This window comes from Bos indicus, chromosome 18, assembly GCF_029378745.1.
Source record: "Bos indicus isolate NIAB-ARS_2022 breed Sahiwal x Tharparkar chromosome 18, NIAB-ARS_B.indTharparkar_mat_pri_1.0, whole genome shotgun sequence".
In the NCBI taxonomy this organism is placed as follows: domain Eukaryota; kingdom Metazoa; phylum Chordata; class Mammalia; order Artiodactyla; family Bovidae; genus Bos; species Bos indicus.
The window spans coordinates 60,561,257-60,583,882 of NC_091777.1; the positions used below are offsets into that span (position 1 = coordinate 60,561,257).

A 22,626-nucleotide genomic window follows, 5' to 3' on the forward strand; every position below is an offset into this window, starting at 1 on the left:
TGGGTAGCCTTTCCCTTCTCCAGGGGACCTTCCCAACCCAGGCCTCCTGCATTGCAGGCGGATTCTTCACCAGCTAAGCCACCCGGGAAGCCCTGGTTTTATTTTTTGATAGGAGTATAATGGAGAAATGGAGCCTTTCAGAACCAGAACTTAAAAATTTGTGGCCTGTGAAAGCTTCATGAAAACATATCTTTGTTGATGAGTTACATGTCGACCACACGTTGCCTAAAAATCACAATGTGTGAACAAAGTAAAGCAGGAGAATGTATGACAAATGTTCAGAAAAATGGTTGAAATGTTACCAGAGTAAAGAATCAGCTGCCACAAATATTACATGTTTCGGATTTTGTTGTTGTTGTTTTCATTTGGTCATGCCCGAAGGTATCTTACTTCCCTGACCACGATCTGACCATCCAACCTACACCCTCTGCATTGTAAGTGTGGATTCTTATCTACTGGACTGCCTCAGAAGTCCCAGATATTATAGGTTTACTTGGGAATTTGATATCCTGACTTATGAGAACCGTCTTTGCACTGATAGAGCGCACTCATTTATTGTCACTCTAGAATGATTTCAACCATGGATGATCTATCAGGAAGCAAAATCAATGCACTGCCTTTATGTAGCTCATATTTTATATTGGTAGGTCGCAATAATTAAATGCGATAAGATGGTGGGACTTCCCTGTGGTGGTCCAGTGGTTAAGACTCTGCACTTCCAATGCAGGGGACATAGCTTCCATTCTTTGTTGGGGAACTAAGATTGCCACATGCCTCAGAGGGGTCAAAAATAAACATTAAAAATTGTCTTAGAAAAAATTAACTAAAAGAGTCATGAGCCAAAGGATGGCATGGCCTCTGAAACCCACGAAAGTAAACAAAACAAAAAAAAACAATTCTTACCTGGGTAGTGCTTTAAGTCGTTTTATAATTCTGGACTCCAGAATTCAAAAGAATAAATCCGTTTTGTTTTCAAGCAGTCAGTTTGTGGTAATTTGTTACAATACCAATAGGAAATTTAATGAAATGGTGTATGTAGAAAATCAAAAGGATTTTGATACAAAATATTCAAGGGAAGGTATGATTTTCAAGATGTCAGAACACAAAAACAATATACAAAATGCATTGAAATTTTGTTGTTTAGTTGCTAATTTGTGTCCAGCTCTTTGCAACCCCATGGACTGTAGCCCCCCAGGCTCCTCCGTCCATGGGAGTGCTGAGGCAAGAATACTGGATTGGGTTGTAATTTCTTTTTCCAGGGGATTTTTCCCACCCAGGTATCAAACCCAAGTCTCTTACACCCACTGCATTATTAGGCATATTTTTTACCACTAGTGCCACCCGGGAAGCCCCCAAATGCTAATATCTCTATGTAAACATCATGTCAATTGATGGCCATTTTTTCTATAGATGAAACCTTCCACCTGTAGGGATGTGGGAAAATCTACTTTGTAAGTAGATGTTTAATGACATGTTGCCATCAAAATATTGAGGGTAGATATGAAGTTATCAGATGGTTGATAATCTAGTTTTGCTTTCTTTAGGGTTTATATTAAACAGAATATACTTTCCCAATAAATGCCCTCAGAAATACAGCAAAGTTAATATTCTTTAGATGAAAATAAATCCCCATGTTTTCTGAGTACTGTATATTTTACAGGCTCTGTTAACCAGATTTGATAGAACTCTCAGCAATAGAACACCAATATATAAAATACATTACGGCTTAAGAAGAAAAGGTAAATATTAATTGCTCTCAGAGTGAACACATAATGAACTTGATATTGCATTATATTTACTTATGATTGGCTTAATTATATTATGATGTAAACAAGCTTTTCTCAAAAGCATTTGAGTGTGGAACACAATAACTATTTTACCAAATAAAGCAGTTCTCATCAGAAGAAAAAAAATTTCCCTTATTTCCATTTCTCTGTTTATCTTATCTATCTTAAATGATGGATGCTAGTTAAACATATTGTGGTAATCATTTCACAATATAGGGAAATCAGACTATTTTGCTGTATACCTTAAACTTATACAATCATGTATGTGATTGCATGAAGAGCTGTTTATATAGCTCTTATATGTCACTGTAGAGTTGGTTTTAAAGAAGGAAATAATTAAAACACATTAGCAAAAAGAGAAGCAATAAAATTTAAAACAATTTAAAAAGAATATTGCTCTTTTTAAAGCCATGGTTAATAATCTAAATTATCACTTCCCTTAGTACTCCAGTATCAGATCCCAGATCTTCTCCTTGTCTCTGGAACTAAACAGTGTTTAGTTTGGCCTCTGCAGTGAGAGATAGGAGTACAGAAGCTGTTCTGCATTATGAAATAGACCATACAATGTAGGGAAAGTTTTGTATTTCTCATTCTAGTGTGTAATAGAGAGACAAGTTCAGTTCTTATTTCCTTAAACTGCTTAAATTAATTCTAACTGCACAAAATGCTCCCGCATCCAGCTACTGTCCTATGTCAACTACTCTGGGAGACCCACATTTCCAGAACCCTGAATTGTCTTTAAGGCCTCACTGGCAGGGCAGGAGAGCAGCTTGCTTGCAAAAACAATACCTTTTATTTAAACCGTTTTCAACTTGTTCAGAGGGAACAAGTTGAAAGTTATGTTACCTTTGGACATAACTGGCCCACAGAAATGCAAACTTTACCTTAAAATTGTTACTCTCTGAAACTTCAAATAAGCCGGTCAAGGAAGGGACCTTGAGACCCACCCTCTTTTCCACCACCCCTTTTTCCGCCCTCGGGTGGTCCAGGCTCAGACCTGGACTCCCCGCCCACCGCCCCGTCGCTAGCGCTCCGCCCAGGCCCCGCCCAGGAAGCACCGCCTCTTCACCTCGCGCACGCGCAGTTCTCTGCAGACCCGGAAACGGAATGCTTGGGACGAAGGTCACTCTGCAGAGCGTAAGTTTCTCTTTTCTAGCTTATATCTGTGCTTTGCGGTTCTTTGACTCCATCTTCAGGGTTTTGGAGTCACTGCGGCCTTTAAATTCCCTCTCACGCCCCCACTTGCCATGTAAACCGAGACGTGTGTTAAGAGTTCGCAGACCGTTTCCCTTTGGGTTTTCAATTTCTCTGGGGCCAGTACCGAAGCCCTTGGCTTTTCTGCTTTCGGTCCACGTAAACACTGCCTTTCGCCACATTTTCCTGCTTAAAACCCTTTACTATTTCTGCCTTCCGCCTCATGTAAAGTAAAGTCTTCGTCCTTGAGGTGGACTCGCGGCCGTCCCCCCCCCCGCCCCCCAGCCTCGCCCTCTCGGCCCCTCGAGGCCGCGCCGGCCGCCCCGCTCCCGGAGAGGCCGCGTCCTTTCTCGGTGCCGGGATTCTGGAGAGTCAGCCCCGTTCCTAAGACCCCCTCGCTCGCAGCCCCTCAGTCCTCGCGTCTCCTCAGGCCCGTCCTTCTGCTCGTCAGGGCCCCCCCTCCTGGTCCGCCCTAACCCAGGGTAGAGGTGGTGACGTGGGCCATCTTTGTGACGCCCAGTGTTCTACGGTCCAGAGTTCCAAACGGTCTTTTTCAGTCCGCGGGTGTCTTATTCAGTCGCCGTCCTCGTAAATGCAGGGGCGAGGAGGATCAGGAGAAGCAGACCGAGAGAGCGACTGAGACAGAAAAATTGAGAAGGATAAAGATTGAGGGAGAACCAGTGGGAACAGACCGGGACTTGTAAATAGTAAAGTGAAAGTGATTACGCCTTGAAGGTAGAAAGTGAATAAAATCGAAAATTAAGTTAAAAATGCCAGATGTCCAGGAATTGGATAGTGACATAGGGAGAGGGGCTCTAGATCTACTGGTAGGAGGGTGGCAGCAATGATGAGGCCCTTCACACAGTTTGGGAGAGGATAAAAGGTGGAACCATAGCCTTCAGAGCATCATGGTGATTGGGAGAGGAGAGGAAAATTATTGACTGCAAGAGCGAAGGGAGAGAGAGCAGGAAGGAAGCATCACCACCTGGGGTGCCCGAGAGTGGGGAGGAAAGGAGTGTAACAGAGAAGGGGTGTAACTGAAGGGCACAGAGGAAGCAGAGAAGGGGAAGAAAGAGGCAGAAATATATAGAGATGTAGGGCAGTCAGAAAGGTTAGAAGGAGCATCAAGAGAGGGAATGATTTGCAGAGTGGAGTGAGACAGGTGTGAGAAAATAGGGGGCCAGGAACAGCAGAAAAGTAGAGGGGAACAAAAAGACGAAGATACAGAAATAGGGAGACAGGATAATAATATGTGGAAACACATGGTGTAGGTAGACACAATTGTCACACTAAGTGAAGTAAATCAGACAGACACACATGATATCACTTTATCAGTTCAGTTGCTCAGTTGTGTCTGACTCTTTTCGACCCCATGAATCACAGCACACCAGGCCTCCCTAACCATCACCAGCTCCCGGAGTTCATTCATATGTGGAATCTAAAAAAAATGGTACAAATGAACTTATTTACAAAGCAGAACTAGATTCACAGACCCTGAAAACAAACTTGTGGTTCCCAAACATGGAAGGAGGAGGAGGGATAAATTAGAAGTTGGGAAGAACATACACACTACTATATATAGAATAATTAAACAAGACCTGCTATATAGTGCAGGGAACTATATTCAATATCTTATAATAACCTCTGGTGGAAAATAATCTGAAAAAATATATATTTGGTGAAAAAAAGGATACCCTACACTATTTGATCTTCAAAGATCTATCAAGCACTGAAAAAAAATGTAGGAACTGACTTGTTGATCTCTCTCTAGGAGTTGACTGTTCTGAGTCCCTCCTGAGACCATGTGCAGCAGAAGACTGTTCCACATGGTGGGGTCTTCCCTGTGTGTGTGTGTGTGTGTGTGTGTTTGGGGCATAGGAAGGGGGTGTGTTGATTTTAAGCATTTAACTGCCTATTTTCACCTTTCAAGATTGACTTCCAAAGACTCAGACTGAGGAAGAAGCCTGGAAGAGCAAAGAAAAGGAGTCAGGAATGGCTATTTCTCAGGTAAGGTCATATTCTCAATTGATTCTCAGTCTGTCCTTCCTGAAATGCCCTTCTCTGGACTTGCTAATCGTGTCCGACTCTGAAGTGTCCTTGTCTGACTCCTGTACATGCACACTCACCTGGGGCCTTCCCTCAGGGCCTGTCCTCTCCACTTAGATCCCGTCTCCCCATGACCCAGTGACCCGGCCCTTGTGAGGAGGCTCCCCTGGGCACTGTCCTGGGCAGGGCTTCTCACCCACGGGTTGGAGACAAGGTCTCAGTGCTGTTGGGCAGCAGGGATTGCTTAGGGCCCATCTGGATGCCCTGTCTGCTCTCCATCAACTAGGGTAAAGAAGCTGCACATGGAAGTCAGGTGTTAATATGCATTTTCGCCTGGTGCATTTTTTAAAACAGACTAATTACGACAAATACGTTCTGGCTTTTTATACTGTATTAGAAGCTAATGCAGGTGGTTCAGTGGGTAAAGAATCTGCCTGCAATGCAGGAGATGCAGGCAGACGCAAGTTTAATCCCTGGGTAAGGAAAATCCCCTGGAGAAGGAAATGGCAACCCACTCCAGTATTCTTGGCTGGAGAATCCCATGGACAGAGGAGCCTGGCAGGCTACAGTCCATAGGGTTGCAAAGAGTCAGACACAACTGAAGTGACTGGGCAGAAGCTAAATGGGTATATTGATGGTTTAAAAATCATGATGATTGGGAATGGAATGAAAAGTTCAGAGATATCAGTGATACAGAGTGTTTCATTCCTTTGATTTTTTTGTTTTGTTTTGTTTTTTTTTATTTGCCCTTAGGTTGTATCTTAATGGCAGTGTCCAGAGTTTGGGCTTTGCCCTGAAGTTTTATTTGAATGGACAAATATTTGAAATGATTGAAAAATTTGATTGTGGTCTTGAAAGCTTGAAATGTTTGGGCTGTATATAGACCCTGTCAATTATATTTGCAAATCTTTTTTTATCTGAACTCATCAAATTCACCTAGTAGCCACCAGCTCACATTTTCAATATTACAACTCAAAACCATTTAGCTGAAGGTTCAAGATAATTAATAACATCCTGTATATTCCAAGTTACCCCAGGTGATAGACATGCCAAATATGTTGCCGCTGCATAACTTGGGTTGCCACATTCTCACCACCCTCTAACTGTTTTCTCACTGTTCATTACCAGTCCCAGAGACAATATTTTAGACTTCCGTTATGGTAATGTACCACTTTCAATACAAATTTCTGTATCAGTCAGCTAATGCACAATAATATTGCCTAATAAATCTTCCCAAGTATCAGCCGCTTACAACAACCAGTACCTATTCTTATTTTATGAGTCTGTACACTGCCTACAGTTCAGCTTGTGGAGACTGACTTAGCTCCAGGCCCATATATGTTTATTCTGAGGTCCAGATGGAAGGAACAGTAGCTATTCAGAGCTTGTTCTTCTAATAGCAAATCACTGAAGCATAGAAGGACAAACTTCTGAGCAGAGTTAAAACTTCTGCTTCTGTCATATCAATTTAAATTCCGTTGGCCAAAACATATTACATGCCATGCCCAAAGAGTAGTCTCTGCTCACCATGAAGCCGTCACAGAGTTGTGAATGTTATTATTCTTCTATAGAGAAATAACAAATTCTAGCAATAGCAATGGGAGAAGGAAATGGCAACCCACTCCAGTATTCTTGCCTGGAGAATCCTGTGGACAGAGGAGCCTGGAGGGCTGCTGTCCATAGGGTCGCAGAGTCGGACACGACTGAAGCAACTTAGCATGCATGCATGCATTGGAGAAGGAAATGGCAACCCCCTCCAGTATTCTTGCCTGGAGAATCCCAGGGACAGAGGAGCCTGGTGGGCTGCCGTCTATGGGGTCGCACAAAGTCAGACAAGACTGAAGCAACTTAGCAGCAGCAGAAGCAGGAACAGCAATGTAATCTACCATAGAATCCAACCCACCAGGCCAATCAGATAGCTTTTATTGAGATTGAACAGTTACTTTTGATCTAAAGAACTGAAGGACAGTCCTTTCTGCTATATAGTTGAATTTGAGGGTAAGGAAAAGCTAGTCTAAAGAAAAAGAGCAGAATGAAGCAGAAACAACCACTGCATAAAGCAAAGTGTGAGAGGCACAGAGGACTCCCTTGATTCTTGACACCCTTCCCTTTCCTGCTTTTAATTCCTTCCTGAGGCTCAGAAGTTTTCTTCTGTTTCTTTAAGACCCTTTCCTTAACCTTAAAATATATTTCAGTTTTATTTTTAAATTAGGTAAATGTGTTTGCTCCTCAACCCCATTTCTGCCATTCCTTTGATTTTAAACTATGAAATCAATCTCTGAAACATGGAGATTCTTAATCCATTTTCATCATCTCCATTCCTTGGAGGTTACCTTTTCACTGTGTTGATTGCCTCCTTTGACACATAGAAGTTTCTCATTTTGATACAGGTGAGGTTCCAGCTTTATACTTTTATTGGTAGATACCCAGTTTCCCAGCACCATTTATTACTGAGACTGTCTTCCTTCTATTCTATGGTCCTGGCACCACTGAAAATGCATTTTGCGTATATGCAAAATCAATTCTGAGCATTCTGTTCTCTTGCACTGCTTTATGTATCTGTGTTTATGCCAGTACCACACCATCTTGATTACTTTGTAATATGTTTTGAAATCTATAAGGGTTCCTTCCTTTCTTCTTTGGCAATTTGGGATTCTTGGAGATTCCTTATGAATTTTAGTGTAATAACTTATATTTTCTACCAAAATTGCCATTTGACTTTTGATAGGGATTAGATTGAATCTATAAAACATTTTGGGTAATTTCATTTTAAGAATATTTAGTCTTTCAATCCAAGAGTATAGGATGTCAGTTTATTTGTATCTCCTTGTATAACTTTTAGCAATGTTTAATAGTTTTCAGTATACAAGTTTTTCACGTCTTTGTTGGATTTCTTATGAAGTGTTGTATCCTTATGGTGCTTTAGAAATAGGATTCTTTTTAAATTTTCTTTTGACATTGTTCACTGTGTATATGCTTCCCTGGTACCGTCGTCGGTAAAGAATCTTCCTGCAATGCAGGAGACCTGGATTTTATCCCTGGTTTGGGAAGATCCTCTGGAGAAGGAAATGGCAACCCACTCCAGTATTCTTGCCTGGGAAATCTCATGGACAGAGGAACCTGGTGGGCTATAGTTCATGGGGTCACAAGACTCAGACATAACTGAGGGACTGAACACACAGACATCTAAACCACCACTACCATTATGTATAGAAATTTACCTGATTTTTGCACATGGACTTTTGTATCCTGCAACTTTTCTAGAGTTATTTTTTGATGTAACAATTTCCTTGTGAAATCATTACTATTTTTACACATAAAAGTTGTCATCTACACAAAAAGAGATAATTTTACTTTTGCAGTTTGGATAAGTTTGATTTCTTTTTCTTGTCTAATTTCTCTGATAAGGGTTTTCTGTACTTTGGTGGATAGTAGTTCAGAAGTGTGTATCCTTGCCTTCTTCCTGATCTGAAAAGAAAAGCCTTCCAGTGGAATGTTTAAATCTTTTTTTTTTTTAATTTTGACCAAGCCAAGCCACTTGTATGATTTTAGTTTCCCAACGAGAGATTGAATCCAGGGCCACAGCAGTGAAATCACTGAATCCTAACCACTGGACCATCAGGAACTCCTGTCTTTTCAAGTAATTGTGTGTTTACATGTGTGTGTGTGAGTACATGGAAGTACAAGTCCATGGTTTTGATAAAAACATCATATTTCAAACCTATCTTTACACTTGAAATTATATCTTAAATATAATCCTTGACCTCAAAAAATTTTTTTGGAGTATCATGTTAATGGTTTAAATAGCAATAAGATTATTAACATCTTATGTGTCTCTGTGTGAGCCCACGTATATGATGAACTTTTATGCTTTTCCATGTTGTTCACCATGAACTTCTTTCATATTTTCTCAGTGAAACCTCTGTCAGTGTGCCTTTAATACTGTTTTTTCTCTTATTCAACTGTTTGATTCTTTAGCTTCAAATCCAGAGGCTAACCCTCTGAGTTCTGATATTGCTGTTTAGTTTCATGACCTGAGTCGAGTGTCTCCAAGTGTGTCTGGCACAGTATTCTCCTCTGTAAGATGGGAAGAGATCATCTCTAATGAGCTGTTATGTTTATAGCAATTTCATACATGTAAAAAATTTATTAAGAATGAAATTTGGCATATAGGAAGTGTTCCAACACTTAGAGTCATTGCTCTTGTAATCGTCATAATTGCAGATTTTGACCTTTCTGTAAAGCCACTGTGGACTTTGTCATCTGTGAAGATCCCACTGGTGCTGTAGCTCATCCAGATATTGAATATCACATGGTACGTAAAACATAATAGGTAACATTTCTACATAGACCACCTGCTATTGAATTTTATTTCTAGGTTGTTTGTGTGTTGTCCAGAAAAAGTGAAAAACCTACATTGTATGGAGGATATCATAATCTGTATGAAAAGGGATAAGAAATTTAAATTACAGATGCATAATTTGTTCCAGATACCTTTACCTGGATCTGTCAGAATACATACTTCAATTAAACAGATCCTTACTCCTCTCTCCTCTTCTCATTTTGTGCAAAAATAACTCTGTTCATGGCCCTTTGATGAGATGTTTTTGTTTCAGGAACAGTTGACCTTCAAGGATGTTGCTGTAGAATTCTCTCAGGAGGAGTGGGAATGCCTGGACCCTGCTCAGAGGGCCTTTTACATGGATGTGATGGTGGAGACCCTCAGGAACCTGATCTCTGTAGGTGAGGATCACTTCGCTTCAGAAATTAGAATCAGTCCTTGGGTATCATTGCATTTCCCTTCTGTGCCCCTTGGGAGCCCCTGTTTTGCTTGATTGATCTGAAATCCCTGTTGATTCAGACATGAAAAATTTCATGATGTGGTATCATGAGTTTAAGCTTAGCTTTTCTGCAAATGTTTAATCCATTTCATGATACATCAGGCATTGTTCCAGAGCTTAAGTATTTATAAGGCTGAGGGCAAACTTTTAAAATATCAGATTCTCTTTTTTTCTGCCCCTGTGCTTTTGTTCCACTACTTCTTGGAAGAAAGCTCATTATCTGAATATTACACTGTTTCCTCTGCATTTAGTAGGAGGCAAGTGGTAGACCAACCTGTGATAGAGTTTTTCAGACCCACGTTCAGTGTCCTCACTCCTCACCTGAACAAAGAGCTAGAAAAGCCCTAGCTCTTCACATTTCATTCTTTTGAGAAGCAGAAATTTCTATTTCTGATCAGAATATTATTTCCATCTTGTAACAAGAGTAACAGCTCTAGCCTGTGAAGAGTGACATGAAAAGAGCAAACCACCAAGAGGATAGAAATGTATCAAAAGTCTGAACACAGGTTAGATCTCAGAAGGGCAGAGAGGAAGTGGCAGTTTTACTGGTCTTTGGGTAACTCTACCCACGTGGGAGATTTCTTTTCAGAAAACAGAAGTTTATTTATTGTGAATGCTGAGAGCACATTTTTCTTACTCCTGGGTTATCATTCTGTTCTTCAACATGTAGAATGTATTCTTTCACCCTCTGGTGCAGCCCCACCAGAAACAAAAGCAAAGTCTTCATCATGATCTACACCCTGCCATCTGGTCCCTGTGAACTAGTTGTTGGTTGACTTTGAGCACCGTGAAGAGGGTTGCTTTAAAAGGGTCTTTTACCCCCTTTCACTTCTCTCTCTGGACTCCATTTCATTGGATGCTCAGTTTTCAGTCTATATAAATAAGAGTTGATGCTTCCAGACTCACTCCCTGGGCTTTTCTCTCTTTCATCCCCATTTGTGTTCTTAAAAGATCTAATCAGAAGATGGGAAGGCATTGACCAAAATCAAAAGCACATGCTTTTTGATTCCATGTGGCACCTTCAGGGAGCTGTTGTCTCAAGCCCTCTCCCCTTGTTTAGATTTCGCAGCCATTTCTTCTGTTCTGATTTTTGCCACACACTTTAGGGATGTGTGAAACAGGGAGGTAGATTGGGTCTCGCTTAATTTTACATGGCAAAACTACAAAGACAGTGGACAAAGAGATCCTCTTTTTTTATTTCCTAGTTCCTCATGGGGGAAATATGTGTATCTTTCAAGCTGTTGGTTTGGCATCTTGGGTTGAGTGCATGGTTTCATCTCTTCACCAAATTTTGTATTTTTTCCACTCTCTTATGGCTCTTCTATGGCTGTACCTAATCAGTATACTCTCCTGATTCCATATTCTTCTACCTTTACATGATTTTACCTTTTGAAACTTGAGGGATTTTGTGTGTATGTGTGATTAAATAATAAAGAAATAGATTAATTATTGTATTGGCTTTCATTAGGCTCTGGGAAACATATAAAAATAACTAGCACATTTTTGCCTTCAAGTAGAAAAGTTTATAATCTTGAGTGTGAAACTTGCTTTTGAAATAGATATTCCTAGAGTCTATAATTTTATCCAGTTTCATTACTATGATAATCCACTTGTAGTAGACAGCTCAGGATGGACTCTCTGTGGGGTGAATTTACTAACAGAAAGTTTTGATGGACAATGCTTTTCCTTAAGTGTTTTAATATTTTCCTGCTATGTACTAAGTCACCAGTTGAAGCTACTTAGTAGATTGGTCAGCATGTTGTAAGATAGGAGATAGAAAGTATCATGAGAGCCTCACTGATGAGTCTTTCCCCACTGTTTTTTTTTCTTTTCTTGGCTTTGAGGACTGTCATGAAAGCCCATCTCAAGGACATGGTGTCAATCTTGTTTCCAGATACTAATGACCATCCTCTATGAGCCAGAGGAAATGATGTAGGAGTGTATTCCAGGAAAACTATATTCACATTCTCCTCTTCCTGATATTGGACCCCTGGTTTGGAGGGTCTGATGTGGGGCTTCTGTGGGAGAAACTGTGTTATGTAATTATTCTCCAGTTTGTCTGTCACCCACACAAAGTATGAGATTTGATTGTGTCATGGGTCTGCCCCATCCGTCCTGTGTTGTTGGGGTTCTTTCTTTATGGCTTTAGTTGCAGCAGATATTTTCTGGTAGATTTTAGTCTTTGTCAGTGATGGTCATAATGCAGATTATTGTGATTTTGGTGCTTGGGAAAGAAAGTGAGATGATTGTGCTCATGAGAGGAAGTGAGTATAGGATACGTCTGCTCCGCCATCTTGGCTGCTCTCTGGTATGGTTATATTCACCTCGATATACAATCACCAGCTGTGCTCCCACATATGCATATACCTTGTGCTCCACTCATGCCATTTCTCATTCTGGACCTTTCTTCACATGGTACTTTTATGTGGGAAGACTTTCTTTTGCTCACATATTTAAATCATTATTTTCATCCCAGTTTCCCCAGCACTCCTTCACTCATCGCTCCACCTTCCACATCACTCAGTATAAAAATGGTCCCTCTTTTTCTGTTGTACGACTTTCTCATGACATGACCAAAATCACTATGTGCAGCTGTGAAGACTTAGAAAAACCATTTTCAGGAAGGGTGGCTAAATAACATTATTAGTTACATGGCTGACTTCTTTTGTGTCTCCCTTGGAATACTCTTTTTAAATTCCTGGTATTTGTTTTAATATTTTGTAATCTGTACTGCTGGGGTGAGCAGTCATCCTTTAGATTTAGTTCCAGTTCAAATCCTGTGTCTCTCAGTACTTTCTGTATCAGTTGTGGTCATGCATAGAAATCTGTGAGTCAAACCTGTGATTTGAAAACTTGTGTTGATTTACCTCATGCCTTTTAAACCTTTAAAAACAAGCCTTTTGAAACAAATTAGTGTTCTTTGATGGCTTAGACTCTTGCATGTTTTATAATCATGATTGAAAAGTTGCTTTTAAAAACAATTATGTATTTACTTTTGGCTGTGCTGACTGTTCATTGCTTCCTGTGCTTTTCTCTAGTTGTGGAGGACAGGGGCCACTCTAGCTGCTGTGTGCGGCCTCCTCATGTTGCGGCTTCTCTTGTTGTGAAGCAGGGCTCTAAGGTGTGCAAGCTTTGGTAGTTGCAGCTTCCAGGCTCTAGAGCACAGATTCAATAGTTGTGGCACACAGACTAGTTGCTCTGAGGAATGTGGAATCTTCCTGGATCAGGGGTGAAACCCACATCTCCTGCATTGGCAGGCGGATTGTTCACCACTGAGCCACCACGGAAGCCTGAAAAGTTACTTTTTATAAATAGTTATATTAATATTCTGTCATGTTTATTATAATACTGTTTTGCATCACATCTTGTATGCTTTTCATCTCCAATTTGTGCTAATCAACATTGTGTCTGACCCTAGTTGATAAATTTACAAATTGCTGTTTATTACATATCTTTTTAGAGCCAATGAACTGGAGAATTTTAAGTGTTCAGTGAAGGCTGGGAATGACTTTATTTATTTGCTGTTAGATTACATAACTCTAGAATATTTTATTGGTTAACTCTTAATTGTAATTAATATATGATGGTTTTTCAGCTTTTATTATAGAGTACAACTGACATGTACCATTTGTTAATGTTGTAAAATGCATATTCTTTATGGGTACATAGCTCTATAGCAGATATTCAGAAAAATTTTTTGTGCAAAATTGTGTTAACAAATTCTTCCATTTTTGTATGCTGTATTTTGTAATTCCATACTACCAGTTAGTTATTCATTAGATAAGTTTGTTTTGGATTATGTACATTACAGTGGATTGTGTCGTCTTTAGCATTTATTTGTATGACATAGAATACAGAATATATGTACAGTATAATATCTTTTGTCTTCTTAATAGCGAGACCACAGTATATGTATTGTTAATTGGTATATGCTTTGGTGTCATAGTGACAAAATATTCTTTCTTTGAGAGTTAACCTACATTTGTCTAGTGTGAATGTTTTTGTCACAGGGTGTTAGAACTCAGCTGTCATTATTGTTATTGTTCTGTCTCTAAGTTGTGCTCTGACTCTTTGCAACCCTATGGACTGCAGCATGCCAGGCCTTCCTGTCCCTCAGTATCTCTTGGAGTTTGCCCAAGTTCATGTCCATTGAATCGGTGATGGTATCCAACCATGTCATACTCTCACCTTACATATAATCACTCTTTCTTTAGTAAAGAGTCCTATTCCTTTAGTGTTCCTAAAATTTTTAAGGTCATGATTCGGAAGTTTCATAACCTTATTGGGCATAAGTAGTACTTTTGGTTTGTTTTATTTTATTTTGACCATGCTGTGCAACATCTTAGTTCCCTGACTGGGGATCGAACCCATCACCCTTGCAGTGGGAGCACAGAGCCCTAACCACTGGACTGCCAGGCAGTTCCCTACCTTTGGTTTAATGTCATATATTCAACATTACACTTTATTCATGAGTTGTACTGAGTAAAACACCTTATGGTTCTTTGTATCTTGTAGATATCTCTCATATACATGTGGTCAAGAAATTACAACCAATAGCAAGTAGTGATAGAGGAGATGCATTCCAAACAGTGACATTGGAAAGAAAAGAAAGCCCTGAAATGAAATATTTTTGCTTCACGGAAATCCAGGAAGATGACTTTGGGTGTCAGTGGAAGAATGATGAAAGAAATTACAAAGGAATGCCTGTAATATATAAGGAAAATGTAACTCACAGAAGAGATAGACAAGGTAGGTGGAATGCAGGAAAGAAGCCAATTAAAAATAGACTTGTGTTAAGCTTTCAGGATGAACTGCATATATTTAAAAAAAATATTTACAAATGTCACGAGTGTGGTAAATTCTTTAATTATGGCTCCTCCCTCAGTAGACACCTTCTAATCCATACAGGAGAGAAATTATATAAGTGTGGTGTATGTGGCAATGTTTTTCGTCTAAAGTCACACCTTGTAAGTCATTGGACAACTCACACTCGTGCGAAAACTTACACATGTGATGAGTGTGGTAAAACCTTTAATCACGGCTCATCCCTCCGTAGACATCAGATAAGGCATACAGGAGAGAAAGTGTATAAATGTGATGTATGTAGCAAAGTCTGTAGTCAGAATTCCTCCCTTAAACGTCATCAAAGAATTCATACCGGAGAGAGACCTTACCGATGCAATGAGTGTGGCAAAACCTTTAATCGTGGCTCTCACCTCTCCACACATGAAGTAATCCATACAGGCATGAAATTATGTAAGTGTGATGTATGTGGCAAAGTCTTTAGTCAAAATTCATGCCTTAGAATTCATCGGAGAATTCACAACGGAGAGAAACCTTACAAATGTAATGAGTGTGGTAAGGTCTTCCGTCAAAATTCACATCTTGGAAGACATCAGAGACTTCATACTGGGGAGAAACCTTACAAATGTGATGATTGTGGCAAGGTCTTTAATCAGTATTCAAATCTCGCAAGTCATCAAAGAATTCATACTGGAGAGAAACCTTATAACTGTAATGTGTGTGGCAAGGTCTTCAGTCAAAATTCAAATCTTGTGAGTCATCAGAGAATTCATACTGGTGAAAAACCTTACAAATGTAATGAGTGTGGCAAATTTTTTAATCAAAGAGCATACCTTACAAAGCATCAGAGAGTTCATATTGAAGAAAAGTCTTACAAATGTAATGAGTGTGGGAAGGTCTTCAGTCGAAATTCAAATCTTGAAAGTCATCAAAGAATTCATACTGGAGAGAAACCTTTCAAATGTAATGAGTGTGGCAGGTTGTTTTCTCAAAAACCAAACCTTGGAAAGCATCAGAGAATTCACACGGGAGAGAAACCTTACAAATGTCATGAGTGTGGGGAGGTCTTCAGTCGAAATTCACTTTTTGCAGTTCATCAGAGAATACATAACATAGAGAAGGCTTTCAGCTGTAATGAACTTGAAATGCCTTTACTGAGTTCTCAACCCTCACTAAGTATCAGATAATTTATACATGAAAGAAACTATGTAAGTGCGACATATGTGGGAAGTCTTCATTCAAAATTTACAGCGTACAATTCACTGGAGATTTCAGAGTAGGGAGAAACTAAGCAAATGCCATGAATATACCAAAGATTGTGTGCCTGCAAGCCTCATTTTCTATCACATAATCTATAGTGGAGAGAAACCTTATAAATGTACTAAGTATCTCAAAGTCTTCAGCCCAAGTTCATACCTTGAGATCTGCCAAATAATTTATACTGGAGAGAAACCTTTCAAATATAATGAGTGTGGCAAATCCTTCAGTGTCCAGCCCGAGTTACCATCAGGTGACCCATCCTGGTGAGAGACTTTAATAATACAGTGATACGACAAGGCTTTTAGCAGGTATCTACATCTTAGGCTTCATTGGACAATTCATTCTGGATAGAGACCAGATAAATGTATTTTATTGTGGTCAGGCCTTAAGAGGAGGAATTTATTAATTAACTCATTCTCAAGATTATCTCACAAATGCCATGGATGTGAAATAGTAATCTTATTGCTCAGGTAGGACAGTTTATATTTGTGAGTGACAGACCGCCTGGAGAACAGGGACTGAAAGTAGTAAGAGGTTTATCATTCTCATCTAACAGGAAGTCCAGAGGCTGCCATGTGGGGTGCGATGGGGTCCTCTGCCTCTGCAACCTCCATGAGTACTTAATCTTCACCTTATAGTAACATGACTGCTCTATGACTGAAAAGGCTGAAGGTTGAGGGCAAAAACCCTTTTCACTCTAAGGTTTTTGTATATTCTCCCTGGCTTACGCTCTTGTGACATGTCTAAGGACTCTGCATTAAGTTCCAGATTCTGAAGTTTTTGTTCTATAGCATTTTTCCTAAATCTCTTATAGTGTAAAGTTCCATAATTTGTTTTAGACCATTGTTTAACTTTTTGCTGATGTTTGACAGATGTAAAGTTTAAATGGAGAAATTTTCTTTTGTACTATGAATATTTCATTGACGAGCACATGTATGGGACCAGCCTTCCTTCATTGAGTTGCCTGGGTACCTTTGTCAAAAAGTAATGGGAAGTACACTTGACCCTTGAACAAGGCAGGGAGTTAGGGTTTAGTCTCCTGAGCAGTTCTAAATCCATGTATAATTTAATGCTATCCTGCTATATCTGTGGTTCTGCATCCTCAGATTCAACTGACCTCAGATCCTACACTGTAGTAATGTTTATTAGGAAACAATGCCCATATAATTGAATCCACACAGCTGAAACCTGTGATGTTCAAGGGTTAATGTCCTGTGCACTGTGTGCTCAGTCGTGTCTAACTCTTTGTGACCCCATGGACTGTAGCCCACCAGGCTCCTCTGTCCATGGGGTTTCCCAGGCAAGAATACTGGAGTGGGTTGCCATTTCCTCCTCCCGGGCTTCTTCCCCACCCAGGGCTTGAAACTGCGTCTCTTGAATCTCCTACATTGGGGGATGGATTCTTTACCCCTGTGCCATCTGGGAAAAACTGTAGTGATGGAGGGCTATTTCTTGTCTCCTCATTCTGCTCCATTGGTCTTTGCGTCTGTTATTCCACAAATCCCACACAGTCTTGATTCCTGTCACTGTATTAGAAATCTTGAGATTATGTGGGGCGATTCCAACCACTGCAATATTTTTCAGGTATTTTAGCTCTTCTAGTTCTTTTGCCTCTCTCTGTTATTTTTAGAATAATCTTGTTTGAATCTACAAAAATCTTGATGGAAAATGCATTAAACTTGTATGTCACTTGGGATATTTTAATATCACTTCTTATGTTGTATCTTCCAGTCAATTAATCTGGTATGTTTTATTAACAGTTCAGTGAATATCCTATGTTTCTCTCAGGTGACCTAAATAGAAGATCGTCTTTGATTTCATTCCTTCCCATTGTAGGTTTTAAGCATAAAAGTCTTTATCTTGTTAGATTTACACATTTTTCTTCTTTTTGAGCAAACATCGTATTCTATATTTAATTTCAGTTTCCATTTGTAAATTGCATGCATATAAAATTACAATAGATTTTTGCACGTTATGTCCTGACACCTTGCAAATTATACTTTTTTCTAGAAATTTGTATAGATTCTTTTGATTCTGTACGTGCATTATTTCCTTAAATTTCCTGTTTCTACTTTTAACAAGTTATCACAAACTGAGAGACTGGAAGGAACACAAGTCTATTCTCTTACGGTTCTGGAGGTCAGAAATGGAAAATGAGCCAAAGTCCTATGTTCCAGGATGCCAGAAGCCACTTAGATCCTTTGTTTCATGGGTCCCCATTTGTATCTGGATGGCACACACTTTGAAATAATGAATGATTTTATTCAGATGTCTTCTTGTTACATGAGCATTTTCTGAACACATTGTTTAATTTAGGGCACCCTGTCACTCCATCTTTGTACATGTACACCTTAATAGTACTTAACAGTATCATATATGATTTAATTATTGGTGACTTTCCCCTATAGAATATGCTCCTTGAAGGCAGGGTATTGATTTTATTTCCTGCTTGATATCCAGTGATTGAAACCATTTTCAACTGGCAGGTGTGTGAATGCACTTTATCAGTGCAAAGGGTTCTGTAATAGGTAGGCTCATAGAGCAGTAAGTCAAATAGTCTAATAAACATGTAATCATATTGTATTTGTGGCACCAAATTCCTTACTCTGTTACATTACACCCAAGCATTTTGAATGTTTGTCATAAATTCTCACAGTGTGATTTATTCACACATTGTGAATTTTCTCCAACATGTGCTAAACAGATCTAATTCATCAGTGAAGAAATGTCTTCATGAAGTTTTTTTAATCCACAACATTTTCTTTTTTTTTTAATTTATTTTTATTTGGAGGATAATGGCTTTACAGTGGTGTGTTGGTTTCTCCCATACAACAGCATGAATCGGCCATAAGTTTACACGTGCCCCCTCCTTCTTGAACCTCCCTCCTACCCCGTACCCCATCCCACCCCTCTAGGTTGTCACAGAGCACTGGGTTTGAGCTCCCTGTGTTATACAGCAACTTCCCATTAACTGTCTGTTTTACATATGTTAATGTATATGTTTCAGTGCTACTCTCTCAATTCATTCCATTCTCTCCTTCCCCCGCTATAATACACAATTTCAATTTAGGATTCTTTGAGTAATGCTCCATTCTACACCCATGACAAAGTAGTAATTTTTTTTCTCGGGTAGGATAGTTTTTATTCGTGGGTGAGAGGCCACTTGGCAAATAGTAACTGAAACAATTAGGTTTATCATTCTCACCAAACAGGAAGCTCCAGAAGATGCCATGTGGGATGTGATGAGTGCTCTGCCCCTTCAGCCTCCATAAGCACTTAGTCTTCAGTGTCCTCACAGCAATATGGCTGCTGAAAGACCAAGAAGAGTGAAGGTTGAGAGGCAAAACACTTTTTGATTATAGATTTGGTCTCATTTTCATGAAACAATAATCCTAGTCATTATTTTCTGATATTACTAGCCATTTGCATTAAATGGGTACCATAATTTTAATAATAGATGTGAAATTTCTAATTTAATATTTCTCTCTTGAACAAAGAAAAACAAAGGGGGAAAAAGTGTTAGGGAGAGATTATATCGAAAGACTTTGTTCTTTATCCCGAGAGTACAATATTCCACATAACATATGGTGACTTTGCCTCATGTTTGAAATACCAAGCAAAACTTTTTAGAGCCCTTATGTTTTATGAGTCAAAGATTTATTTCCTTTCTGCTCTATCTGATTCTAAATACACTTAAATAATTCACCATATTTGGGGGAGGGAGGGCGGTGCTATTCTATGTGGCTTGCAGGATCCTAGTTCCCTGACCTGGGATTGAACCTGCACTCTCAGCAGTTAAAGTGCCAATTCCTAACCACTGGACTGCCAATTTTGATATAGTTATTTTGATTCCAGTATCAGGGCAAGGAATCAAAGAACCCATTTTGAAATGCTTTTTAACCGTACCTGAATGTGAGAAATATACAGGAGGCTTGTAATTGGGAAATATTCTAACATCACTTCCAAATATATTTTAAGATTAGACTCATATTAATTATATAGTAATGTAACTGCTATGGAGCTTCCCAGGTGTCTCAGTGGCAAAGGATTTGCCTGCCAATGCAGGAAACACAGGAGAACTGGGTCTAATGCATTGCAGGCAGGTATTAATTATTTTAATATTTATTTTTATTTATTTATTTGGCTCTGGTGGGTCTTAGTTGTGGCTTGTGGGGCCTAGTTCCCTGACCAGGGATTGAATCTGGGCCAGCTGCATTGAGAATGTCCTGTCTTAGCCACTGGACCACCAGGGAAGTTTCATTCATTCGTTAATTTAGATATGGAAAGTGATACATTCAAAACAAAATAGTATCAAAATGTAAAAACAGTGTGCATATTTAAATCCCTGTCAAGCACTCTCTACTCCTGTTCTTTTCATTGAATTAACTTCAGTAATACTCTGTCTGCAGTGTTCTGAAATAAAACGAATTTTCCATAATCTATGGTAGACAACAAAGGGCTTCCTTGGTGGCTCACTGGTGAAGAATCCACCTGCCAGTGCAGGAGATGCGAGTTCAATCCCTGGGTCAGAAAGATTCCCTGGAGAAGGAAATGGCAACTTACTCTAGTTCTTGCCTGAGAAATCCCAAGGACAAAGGAGCCTGGTGGGCCTCAGTCCATGGAGTCACAGGAGTAGGACATGACTTAATGACTAAACCACCATCACCCCCACCATGGTAGATAACAGCTATTCCCTTTTAAAAGGGAGAGAGGATCTTCTCCTGTGGTCCACTGGTTCAGACTTTGCCTTCGAATGCCAGTGGTATAGGCTCAATTCCTGGTCAGGGAATTAAGATCCCACATGCCATGATGTGCAGCTAAAAACCAAACAACAAAAAAAACCCCATTGTTCCCCTGCTTTTTTTTTCTTCCACATGTAGCTCATCATGAAACACATATGAAAACCTCACTTTCACAGTGTCAAGTTCTACTCTACTTCTTGACCATCTGCTAGAATAATCTTGCATATAATCATCAATGATGGCCCTCATTTGTAACAACATATCTAGAGAAGGTGTCATGGCCACCAAAAACATGATATTTTATTTTTAAATTAATTTGTCCACATTGGGTCTTAGTTGCAGCACATGGGATCTTTTAGTTTTGGCATTTAGGATCTAGTGCCCTGACCAGGGATCGAACTCTGGCCTTCTGCACTCAGGGTTGAGTCTTAGCCACTGTACCACCAGGTGTGTGTGTTGTGTGTTAGTTGTTTAGTCATATCCAAATCTTTCCAACCCCATGGATTGCAGCCCACCAGGGTTCTCTGTCCATGGGATTCTCCAGACAAGAATACTGGAGTAGGTTGCCATTCCCTTCTCCAGGGGATCTTCCCAACCCAGGGATCAAACCCAGGTCTCCCACATTACAGGCAGATTCTTTACCATTTGAGCCAGGGAAGCACATCAGGGAGGTCCCCAAAGCATATTTTAGATAATATTTTTACATATGTACTCTGGCTGTCCCCATGCTTTCAAATTTATACCATCTTCTTAAAATCAGTGTCCTAGTTTTCCTGGTCTCATAGATATGAATAAACCCCACCTAATGAAATAGGTGGGGTTTCATCTTACCCGTCTTTTCCTGAGACTATCATGGTGACAAATGAAACGCAGATAATGGAACAATAACATCAACAGATTTCAAACTTCAGGTTGTAGGTCATTAACAATGGACCCTTTTCACGAGACCTCAGATAATTGAGTAAACAATGTACCATCTACAGATAATTAGGTCTTTCCACAGATGTCTGATCCTTTGACAAGTATCAACTCATGGATTTTAAAAAATTTTAACTTTTAATTCTCTGTAGAATTTAACATCTGAGATTGGTTATTTCAAACCTAATAGACTGAGTTTCCTCCCACTGTAAGTTTTCTTATTTGTAAGTTCATTGAGAGGATTGTGTGAAGATTTATCTCCCCATTACATTTGTCATGTTTCTGTCTAGTGTGAATTCCTTGTGAAGTATCCTGAGTAATTGCTGTAAAGTCTTAACATTCTTGTATGGTTTCTATATTATATTAACTCTTTCAAGACCACAAAGGCATATATATTTTTATAAAGTTGATCACATTCAGTACATTTGTCAAGTTTCTCCCTAGAAAGAATTGTGTTATTTTCTACCAGGCTTAAAATTTGGATCAGCTTTGTCATGCATTTGTGTGGTTTTCCTCAAAAGTCTTTATTCTGATATCAAGTGAGGTGACTGCCCTGGTTATGGGCCTTGCCACCTATATTAATTAGTTTAGTATGGTGTCTCTCCTCAATGGAACGTCTTTTTAATTTTAGTTGAAACATATTGCTGTACAATTTTTGTTTCAGGTGTAATGTTTAATGTTTAATTTTTGCATACATTATGAAATGACCACCACAGTAAGTCTAGTAGCCATCTGTGCCCAAACAAAATTCTCACCATATTATTGACCCTATTATTTATGCTGTATATTATACATGCTCCTGACTTACTTATTGTGTAATTGTCAATGTGCCCATTTTAAACTCCTTCACATAATTCACTCCTCTACCCCATTCTGTAAATCACGTATTTTTTGTGTGTGTCTGTTTTCACTGTATTTTGCAATTTTTTCTCTTTTAGATTCTATAGATAAGTAAAACCATGTGGTATTTGTCTTTGACTTTTTTCACTTAGCTTAGTACCTTCCATGTTGTTGAAAATGGAAATATTTCTTTAT

At 39.3% G+C, this 22,626-nt stretch overlaps 1 protein-coding gene across 4 annotated transcripts; it reads left to right on the forward strand.

The window, feature by feature from the left end:
* The first annotated feature begins 2,844 nt into the window (after positions 1–2,844).
* On the forward strand, positions 2,845–22,551 carry LOC109572020 (zinc finger protein 665-like). Of its 4 annotated transcripts, none has more exons than XM_019978554.2 (5): positions 2,845–2,924; positions 4,912–4,988; positions 9,644–9,770; positions 14,384–14,617; positions 16,488–22,551. In XM_019978554.2, exons 2-5 carry the CDS (start codon positions 4,974–4,976, stop codon positions 16,553–16,555), a joined length of 444 nt encoding a protein of 147 aa, XP_019834113.2. In that variant the 5' UTR covers positions 2,845–2,924; positions 4,912–4,973; the 3' UTR covers positions 16,556–22,551. The 4 variants fall into 4 exon arrangements, with proteins under 4 accessions (XP_019834113.2, XP_019834110.2, XP_070627712.1 ...); XM_019978553.2 differs by adding an exon at positions 9,252–9,342 and having other exon boundaries at positions 2,867–2,924; positions 14,384–22,551; XM_019978551.2 differs by having other exon boundaries at positions 14,384–22,551.
* The last annotated feature ends 75 nt before the right edge of the window (positions 22,552–22,626 follow it).

What these genes read in the sequence shown, in the direction of transcription:
- LOC109572020 (XM_019978551.2), top strand. An exon ending in CAGGAACCTGATCTCTGTAG is followed by an intron (nt 9,771 to 14,383) that starts GTGAGGATCACT and finishes TGTATCTTGTAG; the next exon opens with ATATCTCTCATATACATGTG.